This window comes from Helicoverpa armigera, chromosome 22 (assembly GCF_030705265.1).
Source record: "Helicoverpa armigera isolate CAAS_96S chromosome 22, ASM3070526v1, whole genome shotgun sequence".
NCBI lineage: Eukaryota > Metazoa > Arthropoda > Insecta > Lepidoptera > Noctuidae > Helicoverpa > Helicoverpa armigera.
Genome location: NC_087141.1, coordinates 2,186,692 through 2,208,548, shown reverse-complemented (window position 1 = coordinate 2,208,548; position 21,857 = coordinate 2,186,692). Strand labels below are relative to the sequence as shown.

At 34.5% G+C, this 21,857-nt stretch overlaps 1 protein-coding gene across 14 annotated transcripts in view; it reads right to left on the bottom strand.

Moving 5' to 3' along the window:
• Cngl (Cyclic nucleotide-gated ion channel-like) overlaps positions 1 to 21,857 on the bottom strand; it is a 299,859-nt gene that overhangs the window by 145,465 nt on the left and 132,537 nt on the right. For all 14 annotated transcript variants that reach the window (XM_064040529.1, XM_064040521.1, XM_064040524.1 and 11 more), the window contains one exon: positions 15,443 to 15,781. In XM_064040529.1, coding sequence (XP_063896599.1) covers positions 15,443 to 15,583 — 141 coding nt within the window. In that variant the 5' untranslated portion in view covers positions 15,584 to 15,781. The remainder of the gene's footprint in view (positions 1 to 15,442; positions 15,782 to 21,857) is intronic.

Genomic DNA, 21,857 nt, shown 5'->3' with positions numbered 1-21,857 from the left:
ACCATGGATAACAAAATGACTAGCGGACTTGCCATAGAATAGAATTTTATTTTTCAAATATGGGTATAAAGGTCTTAAAATATGAAGGTCAGACACATTTTACCATGTAAGCATTAACACTATTTATAATCACAAATATTATTTAGTAGTTACATAGAAATCAATTAAATAACGAATACATAAATAATATTTTTTTTTGCTTAGAAATCTGTTATATTATGTTGCATTTTATCACGTAGAAATTGACGTAACCTACTCTTACACAGAGTGCTTAAGTCTTTCCAAGCATTTCACACCACGGGAAATCTCCTAAGAAAGTGTTGCGCCAAAATGCGGGCGTGCAAGGGACGAGGAACGATACTGTCAACGCTCTTACACGCCTTCTTTGGACCGAATATTATTTTGTTATACCAAAAATCGTTGACAGATATCTCAAAGAACTAGAGTGTTTGGTTAGTTCACTTGTAACTCATCGTTTTGGTCATGTTCACCGTACGTATTTGAACTAGAAGAAGACGCCTGACCTACCTGCATCTCTGATCATCTTTCCTTACTCCGTGATCGAGTCCGATTCGATTCCTACGATTCGATTATTCGGGTATGCGCCAAGAAATTTATTTTAGTAATTGCTTCGGAGCCGACTTGAGTGGGTATAATTGCTAGTATTGAAATTGATTGGTATAAGCTATCGGGGTGAAATGCTTAGGAAAATAATTTCTGTTATATGTGGGAGTGTTACGGAGAAAAACAAATCGTCGATAAAGCTGTCAGTAAATGAAATAATTGTATTACGAGTAAAGGAAAAGCGAACATCAATTTTCGTGTGTATGTGCTACAGGTCGATCAATCATAAGGTTAAGCAACACTTTTCACGGTCGGTCTGTGGATGGCTGACCATCTATGTCATAATGAGTACCTCCGCGTTTCGTAAGGCATGTTTTAAGAATATAATAAAGGAAAAACAGTCCCAACAAAAGAAAACCAACTTTAATTAGAACACAGAGATTCCCAAATCATAACTCAACGAAGTTATTAAAACGTAATAATGTTCGGCCCATCAGATAACATTTACAAAGCAATGCTTATCCCCCGGCCCTGCTTGGGGTACAATCAGCATCAAAAGTAGCTGAACAAGTTAACATTTTCAAAAATTCCTAACAACGTAAAGGGTCATCACTTCTTAACAATAAACACGCTAAAATTTACTTAAAAATAAGTAGATGAATACTCTGATGACGAAAGTTTTTGATTTGTTCTTTTATTTACATTTTACTCTTTAGATCAGTTAATATAGTTGTATATGTCCTTAATTGCCCACTGCATACATAACAAAACAATAAAATCATCTTACCTAACCATAAACTTAACGTATTACCTTAATTTTATTAAAGCCGACTACCCAAGTCCCCAAGACACAGGCAGTGACTAATTTGGGGACCACAGAACTTTAAAAAAACCCCCATAGAATAGTTACAGAGTGTTTTCTACTTGGAATTGCTTTACTCTTATGTAAGATTTTAAATGTAAATGGGGATCAATTGATTTTATTTAATTTACAAATAACCTTTTACATAATCTTAATAATGTAAGTTGTATATAATAATATATTCATTATTAAGATTATGTAAAAAGTTATTTGTAAATAAATCACATAAATGTTCTCAGAAATAAAATTATAAATTTAATTTATAATTCTGAAGCCGACTGTACGTACACAACTCAATAACGGTAGGGTTGGGTCAATGAGACCAAGGATTACGGTTCCTGGAACGTCAGCGATAGGGGTGTTAAGTCGCCTTGCTTTTAATACTGTTAGTGCTTAACCCTTCGGAAAATGAGCTTTCATTTACAGCGGTGTTTGAGTCTGTGAACATTTATAAGAAATTGTAGTAAGCAAACTGGTGTCCGTTGTGACAATATCAGTCGAGCAGTATATCAATCGAGGTACGTTATATAGTCCAGTCTAAACATTTTTCTAGTACCTAAGATTATGATTTTCTTTAGTACAAAAAAATTGGTCTTTTTATGAACTAAACTAAAAGGTATTAGGTATTAGGACTTTACATAGGTAAATACTTATTTACCTACATACTTATGTACAACATGATTTTGGTTGCCACTTAAGAGTCATGATTTTAAAGTTATCTACATTACTAAATTTTTAACAACACCAACTATGTTATTTATTTATTCATTATATATTTGATAAAAAATTAAAAAGTTATTTAAAATAACTGTCATAAAAAATATAAGATAATTAGTCATTAAAAACACTGTCCTAAATAAGAAAATATATTACAAAATAATTAACAAATGAACAGGGCAAAAAACATTGTTTTAACATTGTGTTTTTAGTCTGAGCAAGTATTATCGCTTGAAGCACTGTTATAGAGCTTTATAACCATAGCAACACCCCATTACAAGCGTATGGAAGCGCCAATTAGTACAAGTGTTTATAAGGAAAAAATATAGATAGTATAAGATATAAAGTCTGTCAGATTATATTTTGTGTTAATTAATATTGTCTAGACATTTTTTTTAATTTTAGTTTTTTATTTTAATTGTAAATATGTTAATATTTTCCGATAACTGATTTAAAGGCAATTCTTTAATTTTCTCATAGATCTTAGTTGGACAGGAAATATTTAAATCCTGACGCGAAAGTTACGAGTTTGACTGCTATGAGTGTCTGTCTCTGGCACCGTGGTTCTTGAACGGATGAACCGATTTGGATGGGATTTTAAGATGAAGGCTAGTGTTTAGATATGTTTTATTAAAATCCACTCAGCTAACCAAATGTTTTGAAACATCTTCCGAATAATCTGAACGAAGAAGTTTACATAAGAAAAGGTAGGCTAGATTTTTCCTTTTTGCTATAAAAACAGTAGTTATGAGAAACAAAATATCACGTACATTTAATATAAATTATTCTCTTTTTAGAGATTATGCGATGCATACGTAATACGGCCCTAGATTTTCTTTTATAAGATTTTCTTTATTTCGTAGTTTTGTAGCAGTAATGTCACAATTTAGGGTTATTAATTTGTTGTGTTACGAGATTTTTTTTTCAAGATTTCAGTCAATTTTTTTAAGGTAGACATAAAAGACAAAAAAAAATTACGAGGCATTTGAAAAGCGTACCTAATTTAGATCTCATTACACAAAAAAAAAAACAATACATTGCTATGTTTTTAGTAAATTATCTACCTACATGAAAATTATGGAGTACCTATGTTATTTTAAAATCTTTGCGGGTAAGATTTAATTTAATAAGGAGCTATATTTCTTGAGACGGCTTTAGTTCATAGACATTATTATTCTCCAAGCGACGTTCACAGGATAATAGGTAGGTGTATAACGTTGAGAACTTAATTTTATCATAAAAATATTTTAGAATTAAATAGTAGAATATTTGGATTTACTTTCTTTCATTTTAAGTCTGCGGTAACATTTTTTAGCAAAGTAAAGATGTCTACATTTATAGTGAAAGAAGGGTACTTTACTTCGTTAAATAAATAGGATCGTTATAGTCTGGCCTACGGTTCATTTGTCTACACAATTAAATTTCTAAATACTTACCCCACTTTATTACTGGGCCTTAAAGTTCTAAACAAAACTCCAAAAATAGCCTTCAATTTTATTTTTACGACAACCTTACTATAAACACTAAAGCCTAGACGACTGTTCATTCAGCAAAACCCGAGCAATTACCACAAACTTTAAATAAAGCGAAACATAAAGTCGAAATAAATTCAATCCACGGAGGAAGGAAAGATAGCGGAGATGCCATACGGAAGGTAGGTCAAGCGCCTACTTGTACGTCAAGCAACGTGCTGTAGGCGTGTTCAGCTATCTACTAGGACTAGAGCTAATGAGACGTTGGGGATCCTTGTCAAATCCAAACCAATCTGTCAAAGACAGGTATTCATTAATTGTTGTTTTATTTTGAAAATAAGGGCGGAGCTATTAACGTTTCCCGTCCCTCGAACACCCACATTTTGGCGCGCTACTTTCTTAGGAGATTTTGCGTTATGACATCTCTCCTAGACATTTTGTTCTCCATGATTCAATCTCACAGAATAGTTCATAAAGTGTAGTGTACACGAGCGCGTAGACTCAGTTTTAATTGAGGACACAATGAGGCATTTTGCTGACGTTAATGTCACGTAAGGGCAGGATTACACCGGTTTGTTTAGTGTTCAGTTTTTTATTGTTCATGACGTGATCCTGTGTTTTTGGGTTTTGGTTGATATTGTCCTGTAGGTAAGTGTGATTGATTTATAGAAAAAGATAGGCAATAAAAAAGTTTATCAGAGAGTCCACAGTCTCAGGGTCTACGGGATTGTTTTAAAGAGTTACCACGGTCCCAGTAGATACTCAACGGCCTCCAGAAGCAGCATGGTGAGGTTTTAGTCAGTAGGGTTCTGACACTCAATGTACCCACAGACATGGAACACATCTCAGGACACTTTTCCAAAACAGGATTACAAATCTATCAATTTTTTCAAAGATAATGCTAACGTGTATAAACGTACACAATGGTAAACCTTAAACTCCACCAATACACAATTACATATATAGACACCACTCTCATCCGGTTGTCTGTGTGCACAGCGCTATATATTAACATGCAAAGGACGAACACAGGACAGGCTTCCTTGACCCGGGGCGAGGATGTGGTACAGACTGTTCTTTTGTGTGTAACTAGCTTAAGATTAACTCTTAAATTACGTTATGTTAAGTAGTATTAATTTTTTTTTTATTATGGTTTGTGTCTGTATATTTTAGTTTTTTGTATTGTTAATGGAGTTCTAATAAGTATTTACTCAAGCCTTTTGTATGATTGTTTCTATATTTTTAAAACATAGCAACCATTGTAAACTATATTATGGAATGCAATAAAGTATTGAGTTTCAAAACGCCTATTTTAAATGCTCGTACCAGCTAAAACAGTCTGAAGGTACTTAAAAAATTGGGCAATAATATCTTAAAGATGCTGAAAACTGGTATTTTAGAAAAAAAAATACTTGATTGGGAACAAAAAAAAATTGATCTGAAATCGTCATCACCATGTTACTTCAACAATCATTTTGAATACACATTTTGTTTGCCTATTGGTCGTCCTAACCTGAAGGCGAAGAGCACTACCATCAAACAAAAAACCTTGTTTTTAACATATTCACCTTAACAAATACAGCCACAGTGCCAATCACTGAGCCTATATCTATACGTGGTGGTCCACTAAGAGGCTTTGTGCCGAACATGTTTGACTTTCACTTGTAATTCCACTTTAGGACCACTTGTTTGTGCTGCTGAGTACATCTCTACGAGTAGCTAATCTGTGGACATGTTTAGCGATGAGATCGTCATTTATTTATTGGGATAGCGTTCTTTTTGGATTTGGAATCAACGGTGATTGTTGCTCTTAAGATTGAGCATCAGAACAAAGGTACAATTATATTCATGTTTTTTGACCGACTTTTCAATAAGGATGAGGTTCTCCATTCAAATGTTTGTGTGTTATTTTTGCAGTAGCATCTTCTATTCTACAGATTGTAAATTATATGATCAATTATTATGCTATTACCATATAAAAACAATTATAATATATATACAATTATAATTCATATAAAAGCTGAGTTTGCTTGTTGTACATAATGTATTATACATACTTAATACATATGCACTTTGAATATGTGTCTTAAAACTTGGCAATGCTTAAACACATTTTTATTGAATTGTATAAAATTGTTTCGTTCATTATTTTGCCCACTCACAAATGATATCTCAACATAGAAAACCACCCAGACATCGACTAATAAATCACATTCCATCACCATTAGAACTACAATTAATTATCGTGACCGCTAAAACACTAACTCATTGTAGTGCTCAAGTTAGTAATTAAACATTTAACTAATCACTGAGTGACTGTAGTGTAAGTGTAGTGAACTAAGTTCATTGTGCGATGTCGGGGTGCTAAGTACTGAATATCATTGACACTATGCTGTGTTTCATGAGATCTCAGATAGATGAAATTAGAGTTCGTTTTGTTGGTTGTCTTTAAGATAACGTTTTAATAATGATGGCTCAGTTTTGTATTTGTCGTGCTTCTGCTAGTAGTTTTTATCGGTTCCTGAGAGAATTATTTTACGCACCTGGTTAAAAGTAGCCTATATGCTTATTTATCGTTTTGCGGTTTGTGCGTGAAGAAATAACAAAAATACAAACACACATAAACTTTTGTCTTTATAGTGTTAGTCTGATGTGATTGGACTGTGATAACGTGTGTTGCACATGCTATAGATAAAGTACATGGATGGAAAGGGTGACCCAATGAAAAGATGGGTGAAGGACCGCATGGAAGAAAAAAATGGTTGAAATGCATTATTTTTGGTAAACCAAACAATTCTTACGAAACAATTAACATATAACACACCCAAACTTAAATACTTTTGTTTCATATAAACTCAAAAACATTTCTAACGGTAAAAACATCAAATAATCACCAAATCAACGAACTTAAACCTTACGCCTCGTCCAATCGATAGCCAATGAGTTCGCTGTCGATGCAATCGCTATGCTAATGCCATCGCTGTCAAACGGACCTGGCAAACAAAGATGGTGGCCGAGTGACTTGTTACCGCAGTCGTGCACTGTGAGCACCCTTTGTGCTAGTGGTGGGGTGTGTCGATGGATTATGTATCGATGTTTGGTTCGTTTTTGTGAGGAGTTTGTTGTTGAGGTTTACGATAAGATGAATGTTTTATGAGCTTGTGAAGAAAAATTGGAAAAAAAAACTAATTCGAAAGTAATGTACAGCTGTCAATGAAATGAGTTACATGTAGAAACAACATTTTTTACATGAATTACAATAATGTTTAGTTTCAAATTTGAACATCGACACTCAAACCACATCACTACATTACAAGTACCCTTACACTCCGTGAACCATGCTGATAAAAATATGAATCCCAGCCCACATAAGGAACTAAAGCTTATTGCAATTTATTTTCTTAATATTACAAGAAGGGAGATCTTATATTCGGCGGCATGAATTGTGACGTCACTATGCATTGTTCGGCGCAAAGTTCTTTGAAGGGAAAATTGTTTGAGGAGGTTTTATTTTTAGGATTTGTAATATTCCAGTGGGATTCGGTTTGAGAGCATTATGATTTTGCTTGTGGGTGTGAATGTGGGTTTGCTTTCTATATGTATTTTTTTAAGCTTTCAACAATAAGCCTTAATAACTGTAAATTGCGTAGCCTATTATTGTGCAATGGGGAAGCAAAATAATAAGTAAAGATTAATGTTTTCATAGAAACAAATATTAAATCTAGTAGCTTATTTGAAATTGAACATTTTAAGGAAATTATTTTGCAGTATTACAACATTGTTTAACATTTTTTTTAGATAAACAATATTTACGTTCCTTTTAACTAGTCATACTAAACTAGGCAAGTAAGTGGGTAAACGAATCCAACTCCCACTTAGCCATATTTTTTTCAACTAAATCAGATAACAAACAAACCAAGTACACCAGGAAATAAATATTAATGTCCATAGAACAGGTATTACAGCCTATTCAGAGTGGAAGCCTTCGAAATCGCTGAAGAGCTTCGTTGAACACCCATTGTGTTCTTTGAATTGATCGTTTATCCTCGAAACCCAGAGCCTTTGCTCACTAACAAAACGTTCCCAAAACAGCTACCTATTTAAAATTTCACCTCTTTGTAATGATAAGTTGTTCTTACTATGTTGTCCTGGTAGACGGGAAACGTCATAAGTAAATGATTTAGTTTTGTTTTAAACAGTGATAATTGGGAAGGCATTTAGGCAGATGAAGTTTTATTTAAAATTCTAATAAGCAAAAAAATCCATGGCTGTGTTAAATTAAGTAACTATATGAATCACTGTGTATGTATGTATGTATGTACAGGATATTTCGAAGTCTTTTAACCAGTGTAGTGCATTTTACTAACTTTGATGACTGAACGAAGTTACAAAGTTCAGCTTTGTCACTGAAAGCAGTCTCCAATACTGAAAAAAAATGACCAATGAATAGAAGACTTATTTTAACTGGTTTCGAAAAATCTCAACTCAGGCGGCGATTTATGATAAACTAGTTGTTTCCACTTTACAGTGGAACAACTTTCTTTTTGAGTTTCAACCAATTTAAACACGAAGTAAAAATATGTAGCTGTTGCTAGTTAAAACATTCATCGTAAAATGTCATAGGCTACTTTTTAGCCGAGAGCGCAGCAGTCCTCATGAGGAGTGTTGTTAAAAATCAACATACGCACTTAAGTTCCTTACTATATCGCAAGTTTTAACTAAACATAAAAAAGCTTTTCCTTAAAAACAAAATACCTTTTTTCATCTGAAAGTTATGTTATTATTTGCTTACGATATTGAATATTTCGAACCTTCGTCAAATAAATAATGTGACCTAACTCGACACGCACTTGCCTTAACAATATTCAAAGGTTTATTTATTTAACAAATATTTATTTTGTGGGAAGAGTAAACTTTGGGGTCGAGACTTGAAAGCCTATTTGCAGAAAACTTTCTTAAAATGAGTGAATTTAAACACAGTTTAAATTGAATTCCATCTTTGTAAGCGGTTTGCGTCTAGAAATATAGCTACAGTTAAAGTTCTTTTTTTAACACGTTAGCTTCACTTGTAACTACGTATGTAAGAAAATCTTAGAATCTCAATTTAACCCACTTCCCGGTCTTCGATTAGTATGAAATTTTGCACATGCTCTGAGTTCTGATGACAATAATAGTATGTTTTTTTTAAACTATTATAGGTACATATTTTTAATGTTGACATGCTTATTTTGATATAATACTACTTAAGCCTCTCAGGTTCGTGTGTAATACAGTTTGTTATAGTACATAGTTAGGTACAGTCAAAGTGAACTTATTTAGTTCGGTATTTCACTGCACGTAATTCATTTCCTTTTCAAAAATGATTTCATTCCTAGATTTCTCATTTCCAGATTCACTTCACGTAACACATCCCTAGAACAAACTATCGAAAATTCGAACAGATTTTGGTAAAGCATCAGTTTTCAAATTAAACCGACCAGTTGCCAAAGAAAATGACCAAAAAATACCAGTTAGTGGCTTCAGTTAAAAACTCTTCGCTTTGAACTCGCTCGGAATTGGAGCAATTTAGCGTCATTTCATAAAATGCACTCGTTTTCCCTTCAAAAAGCCTTCAGATTGCATTGTTTCGCGCTCCGTTCATACCTACACTAGCGCGCCATATCTTCTAGATGAACTTGCTTTTATTTTTCTTTAATTTTCATAGCATTTTCTGCTTATTTTTCCAGTCCAGATACTGCTTGTAGGATTTATTCAATTTGTTAGTTATGGTTAAACTTTCGTGTATAGGATATATTTTCTAAAAAGTATATAATGTGGTTTTAGGGCTAAAAGCGTGTCATTAATAAAAATCTTTGGTCAATCTGTGAATGAAACCAAAGCTTGAATGCTTTGCAATCATGCTTACAACAGAGAGAAACAGTAAGTCATGTACTTATGTTGAGATATGACCCAGTAAAGTATGTTGTGGTAAAAACAAGAAAAACATAATAAGATTAAAATGAACTCGTTTAAAATTATAAAAGAAAAAAATCCTCGCCGATGTGGAAATGAAATTAACCAGTCTACGACCGCGTAGCAAGACTACGAGCTACGCCGTAGCAAAGTGCTACGCCGTAGTATATTTTCTTATGTAGCATATTTTAATTATTGTGATATCATTATTTTATAACGTTGTTGATGGAAAATAGCCTCTAATATTTACTATATAAGTGTCATAAAGAGTTATACCGTGTTTCGGAAGGTACGATAAGCTGTAAGTCCCGGCTGTCATTTTTGAACATATTTGACAGTCATTGCGGGTAGTGATAAGGCAGTAAATCGGATCACCAGTCTTACCTAGGGGTATTAGGTTGCCCGGGCAACTAGGTTGAGGAGATCAGATAGACAGGCGCTCCTTGTAAAACACTGATATTCAGCTGCATCCAGTTAGACTGGAAGCCGACCCCAAAAAGCTAGATAGAAGATGCTAAAATAGCCAAAAAGCTAGACAGATTTACTAGATATCGTCAGTTTCAAATATCACTTGTGATATTATCTGAAATTGTTTTTGTTTAGATTGTACGACAATTTATTCTCCCTCTTACAATAGATTTATCTCGGCTGATATCGTGAAGAAAGAAAAAGTGTTACAAAGCGATACATATCATTACGTAATCTGTTATTCTTAGAAAAACGTTATTTTACCTCGACACTGGTTTTTAGATTTTCTTTGAAAAATAGAATTTAAAGGTACGTTCAAAAACTAATATCAAATACCATTGTAATTTATTTAAAACTAGCTGTTGCCCGCAACTTCGTCTGCGTGGGCAATATAGAATAGTCAAAATACTACTTATCCCGTAGGTGCATTCTTTCACGTGACAGTATAATTAGGATTAGCACTTAGCAGTAGCATAGATGTCATAGGTGTCATTGAACATCATTGGCAGTCGTTACGGGTAGTCAGAAGCCAGTAAGTCTGACACCAGTCTAACCAAGGGGTATCGGGTTGCCCGGGTTACTGGGTTGAGGAGGTCAGATAGGCAGTCGCTTCTTGTAAAGCACTGGTACTCAGCTGAATCCGGTTAGACTGGAAGCCGACCCCAACATGATTGGGAAAAAGGCTCGGAGGATGATGACTTAGCAGTAGCATAGATTCATTGATCAAGGTTGTGTTGTGGATGTGACCATTTATCTAAACGAAAGAAGTAAATTTTGTGACGTTGTGAATATCTCTGGATCTAGTCAGCCAATTTGGAAAATTATTACGTATGGTGCGTAAGTAATTTTCACAGGAAACAGCTATAATCTATGTCTATATGCTTTGAGTCTGAGAAAGCTGTCATTTATAAATTTTCTGCAGCTGCTGCGACTAATCAGAAGCCAGAAAGTCTGTCAGTCTTACCATGGATATCGTCTTGTGTAGTTGACTGGACTGAAGATAGGTAGATAGGTAGTCGCTCCAAGCAAAATATTGGTACTCAAACAGATTCGGTGACTGGAAGGCAACACCAACATAGTTGGGGAATAGCTGGATGGATGATAAAATGAGTCATCATCATCAGCAGGCGCATAGGGTAGGATAGTTTCACTTACTCACTATGGTAAGGCTGACCCCACATTAGGCGTGCGCGATCCTCGGGCGTGTGAGTAGCGCGGGCGTCGCGAGTGCGCTGCGTGAACGTCGCGTTTTGCTGCCCTGCGGCATGTGTGAAGAGTGCAAGCGACGCGCTCGCGGCGAGCACGCGGCGCTCGAGTTGCGTAATTACCCCTTCGCCCGCTATCCCCGCCGCTCGCTAAACGCCTTAGCAGTTAAACGTCAAGGAGAGCGGCGCGTGCGCGCCGCGAGCGCCCTGCAAACGCCGCAGGGCAGCAAAACGCGACGCTCATGCAACGCGCTCGCGACGCCCGCGCTACTCACACGCCCGAGGATCGCGCACGCCTAATGTGGTGGCCTAAGCCGGGACTCCACCGAAATGTTTGCATTAGTTCACGAATAGGCAAAATGTACGTATCTGTGAGAGTCCACTTCATGTGTTCGTACTTGAAACCTGCAGTTTTGCCAAGATTTTAAAAATGTGCGCTCGCAATTTGTCATTTCTTGGTGGAGCCAGCAAATCAAAAGAAACATTAGTGTTGTATACTGTGCGTCACTACCGCACACCGGGAAAATTTCGCTCTTGCGGAGGACGTATATTTTGTGTCACACGTAAACAGGACGACAGTAAGTATCCACCGAAACACTTTCAAAGATCTGATGAACGAACAAATCAGACCTGACTTGGTCACCTGGGGCCAATCAGAGCTCTATGAAGCGATAATACGCTTTGGCTCCTACTGTTATTGTGGTTTCTGAAAATTTATTCACCTCATTCAACGATGAATGTAATTCTGGCGACGTTGGCTGATCAACTCTTTTGACTTCTCGAATAGGATACCATTGGTTTTTGTGCTATGCACACCTGCAATGCATTCTGGATTAGGATAGGATATAGGTGCATAGGATTTGCAACAGAGAACAATTCTGTCTTTAGATTTGTGATTAAATGACATCAAACGTAGTTTTATATAAAAGGTATTTTTTTAGACTTGGCTCGGGTCGTACTGAGACTGTTCGTAATCGTGAACAGTGTATTTGCGATCAGAAGTTGAAAGTAAGCATGTCTGTGGTATGCGACGCGTAATTTGTAAGTTTTCAGACGCATAAAGCATTTTACGTGTGTATGGTATTAAATAGAGAAAGCTCCCATTTCTTATCTGCATTTGTATCTGTTCTTGTTTTTAAAGCTACAGAATCCTACATTACCTACCTCACGCTTAGCAGCGCTTGCGAGAGATAGATCCTCATTTCTTCTAGGATTAAGTTTACATATTTTGCATCAGAAAAAATAATTAAGGTCTACTTAATACTACTCACTCAAAGTAATTTGTTTTAAGGCCAGCACATTAGTGGAAGATAAGCTAAACTATGTTTATGAAAAAATCCTGATATGAACTCCATCTGTAACTTTAAACGATAATTAATTGTTCCACTAAAGTCATCATTTTTGACATAATGTTCAAAAAATAATTTAGATGGCACCGTTTTAAATTTGGCTGAGAACTATTAATTTTCTTTTCATCAAGGTAATAATTATAGTTGGATTTTGATGTGGCACGGCAAACTGACAAACACTATTGAAATTTCTATCGAAAAATTACACCACGTGTTAAAATATGGTGAATTACGGGAAATACACAACTCCATCTGTTGAAATAATAATCCTCTATAAAGAATGTATGGTAATATTGTCATTTACCATCTCGCTCCTTTGACTAATTTGATGTATTTTATTTACCACAGATTTAGCACAGATGGAGCTACTTTAACCTTGGCTAAACAAAATTTTCATATTTTTTTTTCTTCCGAAGTTACTTATAAAGGTGTGATTTTCTGTGTATAGATTAATCATAGGCCGATCAACTAATATAAGTACAACATTCAAATGTACAGTTTTGACAAATAGATTGCGTGTCGTAATATTTTACATCTTGAATTCACAACATTTATCATATCTTTTGATAAAGTAAATCGATTTCGATGAAACAAAAACTAAGTAATACCCCAAGTTACGTAGAATTTTTGTATATAAGCATTGTCTGCATTTAATTCGTAGATTTTACGTGAATCCCGAACGAACAAACAGACAAACAGACAAAAATTACAAAAATGATGGAAATGGGTTCTGTTAGTTATTCTTTAACATGCTGGCTATTTTTTTTTGTCAATTTCTTCAATGTACAAAAATTACTTTTCTACAGATTTATTATATGTATAGATAAAGGAAGATTACCATCAACAACTATTTTAGCTTGTCAGGCTTTTTTAGAACTAGATTCTTTAAAGTCTTCTTTTTAAACAAGCACTGAAGTTTTTTTTTTGGAAAGTATACTAATTTAAATTAATCTTATTTACTACAAAATAGAATAAACAGATTTTGCTTTTACTTTTTAACAAATTCTACGAAAAAAACAATTTTCCTTTCACATTTTTTTTTAAACTAAGCGGTGAAATGTGTGACAAATAAATACATAATTAAGTTACTTTAAGTAAAGTCGTCTTAAGTGCTACATAGGAAATTTGAGTGTCAGCAATCAATCAAATTCGGTGCCTAAGTGCTCTCCTGAAAGCCTACCATTCAATACCGCTGAGATATCGGGGCCTTTTGCTCTCAAAAACGCTTTGTGGTTATACGGTAAACGATGTTTGAGAAGAATCTTAGGCTGTCGAAAATCAAATGTTATAATCATCATATTTCTGGCAACAAGCATATTGTATATTACTGTAAAAATAAATGATTCTCAACTATTGAAGTTTACTTATACAAGTGTTCTTGATGTAGCATAAAACAGCTGGTTATCTATAATAATAATATATTTTTTAATGAATTTGTTTTGCAATATATCACATATTCTATTTACTAAAAAAAACTGTTTACGAAGGATCAAATTCACAAATCTCCACCTAACAGGGCTGCTAAGATCATCAATGTGATTCATTTTTGTCATTAGCCATCTGATGTTCACTGCTAAAGGCCAGTAAATGCCAACTGGATTTTGAACAGCCTTGGTAGCATATAAAAAATATAAATAAAAAAATTCCATGAGCACCCGCAAAAAAAAAATCGTGCAACACACTTCAAGAGGACATCTTAAAACTCTTCCATATTCGTCCCAGTCATACAAAACGACTGGTACAAAACTTATCAGTTCCCAGTCAAGTTGCCAAGTGACTAGCACTCGTAACTTGTGACATGGACTCCAGTTTTATATGTTTTGTTCTTCACAAGTGCTGCGATATTGAATTTCCATATCGTATTATGTAAGGATTATTTGGTCAGTATTTTATATTTTCTTCTGTGAGAGATTATGGTGATTTTTTACCCAAATCACTGTGTTAGAAAAATGGTTTGGTATTATCACTACTTCCCATATTGGATAATAAGTAGCCTATTTTCTTTCTCAGGCTCTAGACTCTATAGCCTACTTTGATTACCGGTTTACCGATACCGATATATGCATACCGATTTGGTGACATACAGTCTATTTTCGACAGCGACAGTCTGTTTTGGGGCGAAAGCGTCGATGGTCAGAGAATTGCTTTCGTTTTTATATCAGTTAAAACAGTACAGTCTTGTTTTGAATCTTAATCGACCGCTTTTGCGACCAATATCAACTCAGTAGATATACAAAAAGATTACAAACCTAACAGCAACATTACACCTAAAAAAAGTTGCAGAAAATGTGTTTCATTTAGTCCATGTTCGAAATGTAATGTCATTCGCAGGCCCGGCGGACCGAATAGAGGGAAAAAATTAAGGAAGAAAAATCTTGATTTTCCGCGAGAAAACTCTACTGACAGATTAAATTAAATATTCAAATGGAAGCTTTTCGTTATATTCAGATGCTAAATAGTGGACGATCCCTGACTTATAAAGTAGCACTGATTTATTCAGTAGGATTTTAGTTAAGGTGCTGAAAATAAGCGTTTCTTAAGTCAATAAGTACGTTACGTTTGAAATGTCAGGGATTTTGTGTTATTTCGCTCATTTTGGAAGCCTGTTTTATTGTGCTGCTATTTTACGATGTTTTATCTTCCTTTCTATTCAAGTTTGAGTCAGCTTACTTAATGAGATTTGAAAGATACAATAATAAAGTTTTGTAGGAAAAAGCTTATTTTTTTGTGATCCGTCAAAACTATCCAAAACTTTCTTAGCCTACATCATTTTTAAAGCTTTCTTCTTGAAAATAAATTCACATACACGTAATATGCACTAGACATAATATTTTTTCCACACTACCCACTAACCTGTGGCGTGAAGTTGGGCGGTTGCAAAGGGCTGCAAATGGGCGGCGCCGCGGTACTCCCATAGTGTTGCTGATACGATGACGTCAGAATCTTCTTGTGCGCAGACGCATGCGCGCGATACGCACTCACACTCAATTTCATTATTCACGTTTCACACAAGCAATTTTAAACTTCAACACTTTGATATTAAGGTTAATTTTGAATTGTATTTTCTTTTACTACAATATTTCTTCATAATATTAAAGAGCACAGTCACTCGCGCATTTTATTGTATAACAAATATAATTCTTTATGTTTGTCTGCACACAACCGATCTATGTAATTTGTCCGTGTTCCCATCTGAAACAAAGAAAAACAAATAGTTATTTCAGGTAAAAAAGTCGGCCTTATCCGACCATTAGGTCAGTACAAAGCCTTGTTTAATTGGATATGAAACTTGTTTGCTTCAATCTTATCTTTGTACAAGAAATACTTTTTATCTAAACGTAACTCTAAAAGACCTATTTCCTATATGTTTTATGATTGCATATGCTTGTAATACCTATTATTTTTAAAAGAGTAACGATGGAGTTTCTTGCCCGTTCTTCTCCATTGGAAGCTACTTTTGGAATGGGCAACTAGAATCAAACCTATTTATAATTTGTAAAGGCCTAAATGAAATAAATGATTTGACTTTGAATTGTTTAATCAACTAATAAAGTTAAACACACGACGAGTTGAACTCTGCTAGAATCTGTGATTTGTGGTAGCCATAATCTTAAAGGTACGTTTTGACTACTGGTTTGTATCTATTTATATGAAACCGGTTTAGATCGGATCGGCAGCAGCACGTGCAGTCGCCTTTAGATAGAAAATGTTTTCATGCAGTCACGGCATAGGCAGTCGGCAGTTGCTAGAATTCAAAACGTGCCTATAAGCAAGCTTCAAGCAAGCATACTCATCTTTTGAACACATCTTTGCAGTACCAAACCATAAGCGGAAGTAGTGGTCAACGACTATAAAAAATATATACTTATGTACATTCTTATGAACCCAATATCCACAACCCATTTCATTTCGTGACCCTTTCCAAAAATTTCAATTCCAGTTTTACTATCGAGCCTAACATCGCAGACGATATAAAACACAAAATGCCTACTGGGACAAACGACTGATCCTGGTACTTCTTATTATTCTTATTACTGAGATCTTGAGTCGTAAAGAAGTTTATTTTTGACGTCTCTCCATCTTGAAGTCGTTGTTGTAATGTTAGCCATCTTAGTTTTAGTTCTGAGAACCTGTTATGAATAAATTGCTGAATTAATGGTGAAGAGATGTTGGTAAATCAAAGGACAGTGGTTTAAGATTTTTAATATTAGCATTTTCATATGTAATTTTTGGTTAGATAAACAGTCTTTTTTCTTGGCAACCAGACTCTAATATACTCGCTTTTTAAACCACCCGGGAAAGAAGTACCTATGCGATATTTCAGTGAATTAGCGAGTCTGCTATATTTATATGACATTAGCTGATCCCGCGAACTTCGTATCGTTTAAACCTTCCCTGGAACTCTACAAACATTTTAAAACCAAAATAAGCCAAATCGGTCCAGCCATTCCGGAGTTTTAGTGAGACTAACGAACAGCAATTCATTTTTATATATAATATATAAGATTATGTACACGTCATAAACTCATAATGATCAATCACCTAGCGCTTTCAACTTTCAAAGACTTCAAAATCTGAATTTTATGAAAAAAAAAATCAATAAAGAATCTTAAATTACTAAGGATTCCACATTCAATCACCTCCGATCTAGTTGACACACGCCTCTCGATATCATAACATCTCGATATCATATCATAACATCCACTACGACAATCAAATCGATTAAAGCAAATCAACAATACTCTTCGAATTAACAGCTCCGCACCCAATCTAGTCTATAAATAAGGCCAGCATTTGTTAGATGTAACCCAACACTTTACAATCAGTGTACGGCTTCAATCTACTTTATTTCGCTAGCTCATTTCCCTTAGATTTTCTCGCTAGAGTGATTGTGCGAAAAGTACATCTCGACTCGATCCTGTTTTATTTTTGCTCGGTTACTATGTAGGTTTTATATATTCTCTCTCGATTTTGTTGCTGGCCGAGTAGAAAGTTTGGAAATGGAATTCAGTGATATAGGAATCTAGTTTGGTGTTGTTTTTTAATGATGTAGGTAGTGTTGTGTGATGATAGTTCGATTAAAAAACAAAAGAATACGGTTATTATTAATTTTATTTGTGAGATAACGACATACAGTAGAGTGTGAAAGGAGAAAACATGCTGTGCCAACTCTAAACGTAATTGTGATGAGATCATTAGGATTTTTATGATATGATGATTGTTATTTTGAATTTCGCAATTACAATTGCGAGTATCAGAAACATAGACGGAACTTACAATGTGTATGCTACAAGTTCTTTTTATATCAAATCATACGTACATAATAATACACTTAAGATGTATGAATATAACCTTAATTTGTGTTCATCAATACTTTCTACCGTTAATTACATCAAAACCACTAAATTAAGCCATAACTAAAAACAAGCACCTCATTTCTTCATAACCACTCATTTACAAAGGTCAATGACACCACTGAGACTACATAAATTTTAATGGCCAAAATTATAAGAGCGTTCTACGGTTATTGCGGAAATAAATTTATTCAGAATTTAATTATAAGCTTAAATCTTGTGTCTGGTGTTAATTGTGTACTTAGTGCTGTGTACTGCTGATTAATTTATGTGTATTTATGTGTACTTAAGGAGCTTCTTATGGGGTTGTTTAGAAAAGAAGAACTTGTCTGTAAAATGAATGATATAACTACAAAAAAATTAAACAGACGTTCGACACGTGTTTAAGAAAATTTTGTATGACGAATGTTGGTAGTCTCTAAGTAGTTTTTTACATACCAGAACTTATTAATTTAATAAGCGACCGCTGAACTGAATGATCCTAAGAAAAAGTCCAAAAACGAACATTGGTCAAGACTAACTCTCCCGAAGTGTCAATTGCTGATTCCACATACAAAAAAACAAAATAGCCCACTCCACCTTTGACATATTTAGCCACATCTAGTTAAACAGGAAACCGTCCCTTCCCTGGTCCGGAATAATGCGAAGCCCCGAGGCAAACGCATTAACATAGACACCTGCCTCAGTCCTCAGAGTTACATAAGTTCAGAATATATTATGAGGATCTTCTTTTAACTGCAAAACGTTGAGGAAAACACCTTGAAAAACCCAAGATCTTAATCATAAATTCTATAACGCTTAATGTGCTACCACAAAGATCATTCAATGTTGTGGGAATTTGAACGTTACTCCGATGGCATAAGAGTCGTTTTGTAAAGGTATAGCTGTAGGTCAAGTTAGCCACTATTGATAGGTAATATAATTTATTAAGAAAGAGATAAAGCAGCCCGTTGAGATATTTTCAGTCCCAGAAGAGTTTCATTCAGTCTTGAACTAATATAACAGATTCTCTCACACTGCGCCGCACATTTGAAACTTAAATATTGGATCTGATGGATCAGATAATACCTCCTGTAAGGTTTTGGGCGCCTGGTACTTCGATTCAGAATGACAAATCATGTTTTGAACTTTTTCTACCAAAACAGATTTTTTATACTTGATTTTATTTTATTTCTATAATCAAAACTTTTATCGACCATGGTCTTAACTAATTATATTTATTTGTATTAATTCCCTTGCTTCTATAGTTCTATACTATTCCGTTAAAACACGACTAAGGTCTTTGAAACAAAACAAATAAAGTTATAAAGGAGCACGTTGTGATCAATACCGTGTTCCGTTGAGATGGGATCGCTCGCCGTCTACGGCTCCTGACGACATGTTGGCGCCAGATAGGGATGCTGCCAAAATTCTATCGATATTTTGGAAAATGTTTGCGAGTGATTTTATTTTGGTCTTGTAAAGAATAGGCAATAAGTACAGACATTTCTTGTAACTTTCCTACATAGTCTTTGTATGCGTAAAAAATACCTGATTGGAAAAAAATCCTTGCGAAATACTAAAATATCTCTACTGTCTCAATCTACACATTTGAGACGTATTAGAGCGAACTTGTACAATTATAAGATCGTGAGTTTTTCAAATTCCATAATCCAATAAAGTCATATGAATATGCAAATGAAAAATTATACGAATAAACCCTTTTAAATAGTATCAGTTATACACATAAGCCCAATAAATAATGTCGATATTTGTACTATTCGTTATATGTATAACATCACTAAACCGAGTAGGGAAACGAAGTTTACGCCTCTAGATTTTTTCAATAATCATTTGTTTATTTAAGCAGCTCGCAATGTGAGGAATCACTTCTCACATAAAGTAGGTCAAGTTCCGAATACAGAAGCCATTAGTATTTATTTATGTAGCTTGGTTACTTTTTAAATGTATCGCGAACTTTTTTGCGGATTTTACATAGAAATAACAAATAACCAAAGGTCTTATTTAATAAAAGGCTTAGATATATTTTTCTAGAAAATTATGTGTATACTAATATAATGATAAGGAAACTTTTTTTGGTTGTTTGTTTGTATCTAAAAGGCTGTGAAACTACTAAACCGATTTGGTTTTTTTTTCAGTAATAGGAATCTACAACATTCTTGAGTAGCAATTATATAGGCTATATTTTATCCGGAAAAGTTCCCACGGGGCGCGGGTGAAACCGCGGAAAAACTGCTAGTATCTTATATTAAAATATATGTATCTGATAATACTTAATATACATTTTACTGATATAAGTATTCTCAAGAACAGAATAGAATAAAATTATAAGTTCAGGTTTTCCAATATTTCGGTAGGCTAGTGGCATAGTCCCAAAGTTAAAGTAACTCGGTTTAACTACATTATACCGTGAACATCGCTGCACCATGTACCAGGAGAGCATAAGTTACTAGGATCAAACAACAAACTGACTGCTGTAAGTGCAGGTATGATCAGATTACCAACGGGAGGATACGCTGTTCTCTTCTAGGAATACTCTGTAGTGATCTGTATTTCATTGAAATGTAACTTAATAATACTATTTTCAAGAATTGATCTGAATGATAGAGAATTCGGAACTTTTTTACTGTCTACAATTACGTTTTACTATGAAAATTAAACAAACCCTTGTTTCGAGAGGACAACTTGTCGCTTCCGGTAAGAAAGATGCATACACAGAATTTTTCAAAAAGTTGAAACAATAAAAATCTCCACTTAATAATATTAGTACCTTCCCGTATATAAACTAAAGCCTCCTAAACTAACAAGAAACCAACACCAAAACATTCATCATTCGAAAGAAAAACGTGCCCGAGCAAAAATCTATAAAACCCAACACCAATAGGACGAATCGCCTCTAGCAACGAGGTTTCACTCACCACTCGAGGAGTTCACACCGCACGCTCCATTTGCTGAACGTACTAAAAAGAAAGCATACCTCAGAAATGTTAAAGTGAAAAAGTATTTTTGAGAAAAAACTGTGTTTTTTTTTTAACTCTAGTAAGAAACATGAAAGAGTGTCTATTTTAAGCTATTTCACCAATTAGTTTAAATTTGGAACAAAAATTGAGTTCATCATTTCATTATTGTCTAGTGAATTTTAAAAATAAAAATTATTAAATCGTCGGGTAATACCGAAAGTTTGAATTACAAAAATGTTGCAGGTTTTCCTAGGATTTTTTTCAGTAACTTTTGTAGTATTTTGCCTCATCTATCGAACCAACAGGATGTCTATAAAATAGGCTTTCAATAGAGAGTTGAAACATAAAAGCTATTCTGTAAATACAGATTCACAATTTCTTAACCTTGCAGTCAAGTTTATAAATGCTAATGTCATAACACATTCTCTTTACAGTGTTATAAAAATAACACAAATACTAAGTACGTACACATATCACACACTATCTACATACAAGCACGTTGACAGCGCGGCGTGTTATTTGTGTGTGATCGTGGCAAGAGAATACTAAGCAGTCAGCCAGCATTGAGATATAAACTTGTGGTTAAGAAAGACATTCTGTGGGTACTTGTAAGTTTGGTTATCTCGTTGCCACTATAAGTTAGAGAATTTTGGTTCACATTCAAATATTTTTCTGAAGCGTTTTCGCCAACAGATTTTCACTAGGATTTTTTATGCGCGACGCTTTCTGATCGACAACAAAACTGCCCCGTGGCTTTATATGTTATCGTTTAAACATGTAGTTGTCCATTAATTACTGTCAGTTGTGTAGCTATACTGGCGTCAAATCATCCATCTGTTGGAAAAAACACCAGCGGAAAATCTTCCAGTGTGAAAGGGCTGATAAAATCATACCCGAGTTTTACTAATTTTTCGATTTACTGCAAGAAAAAGCGACAATGTGTTTCGATAAATA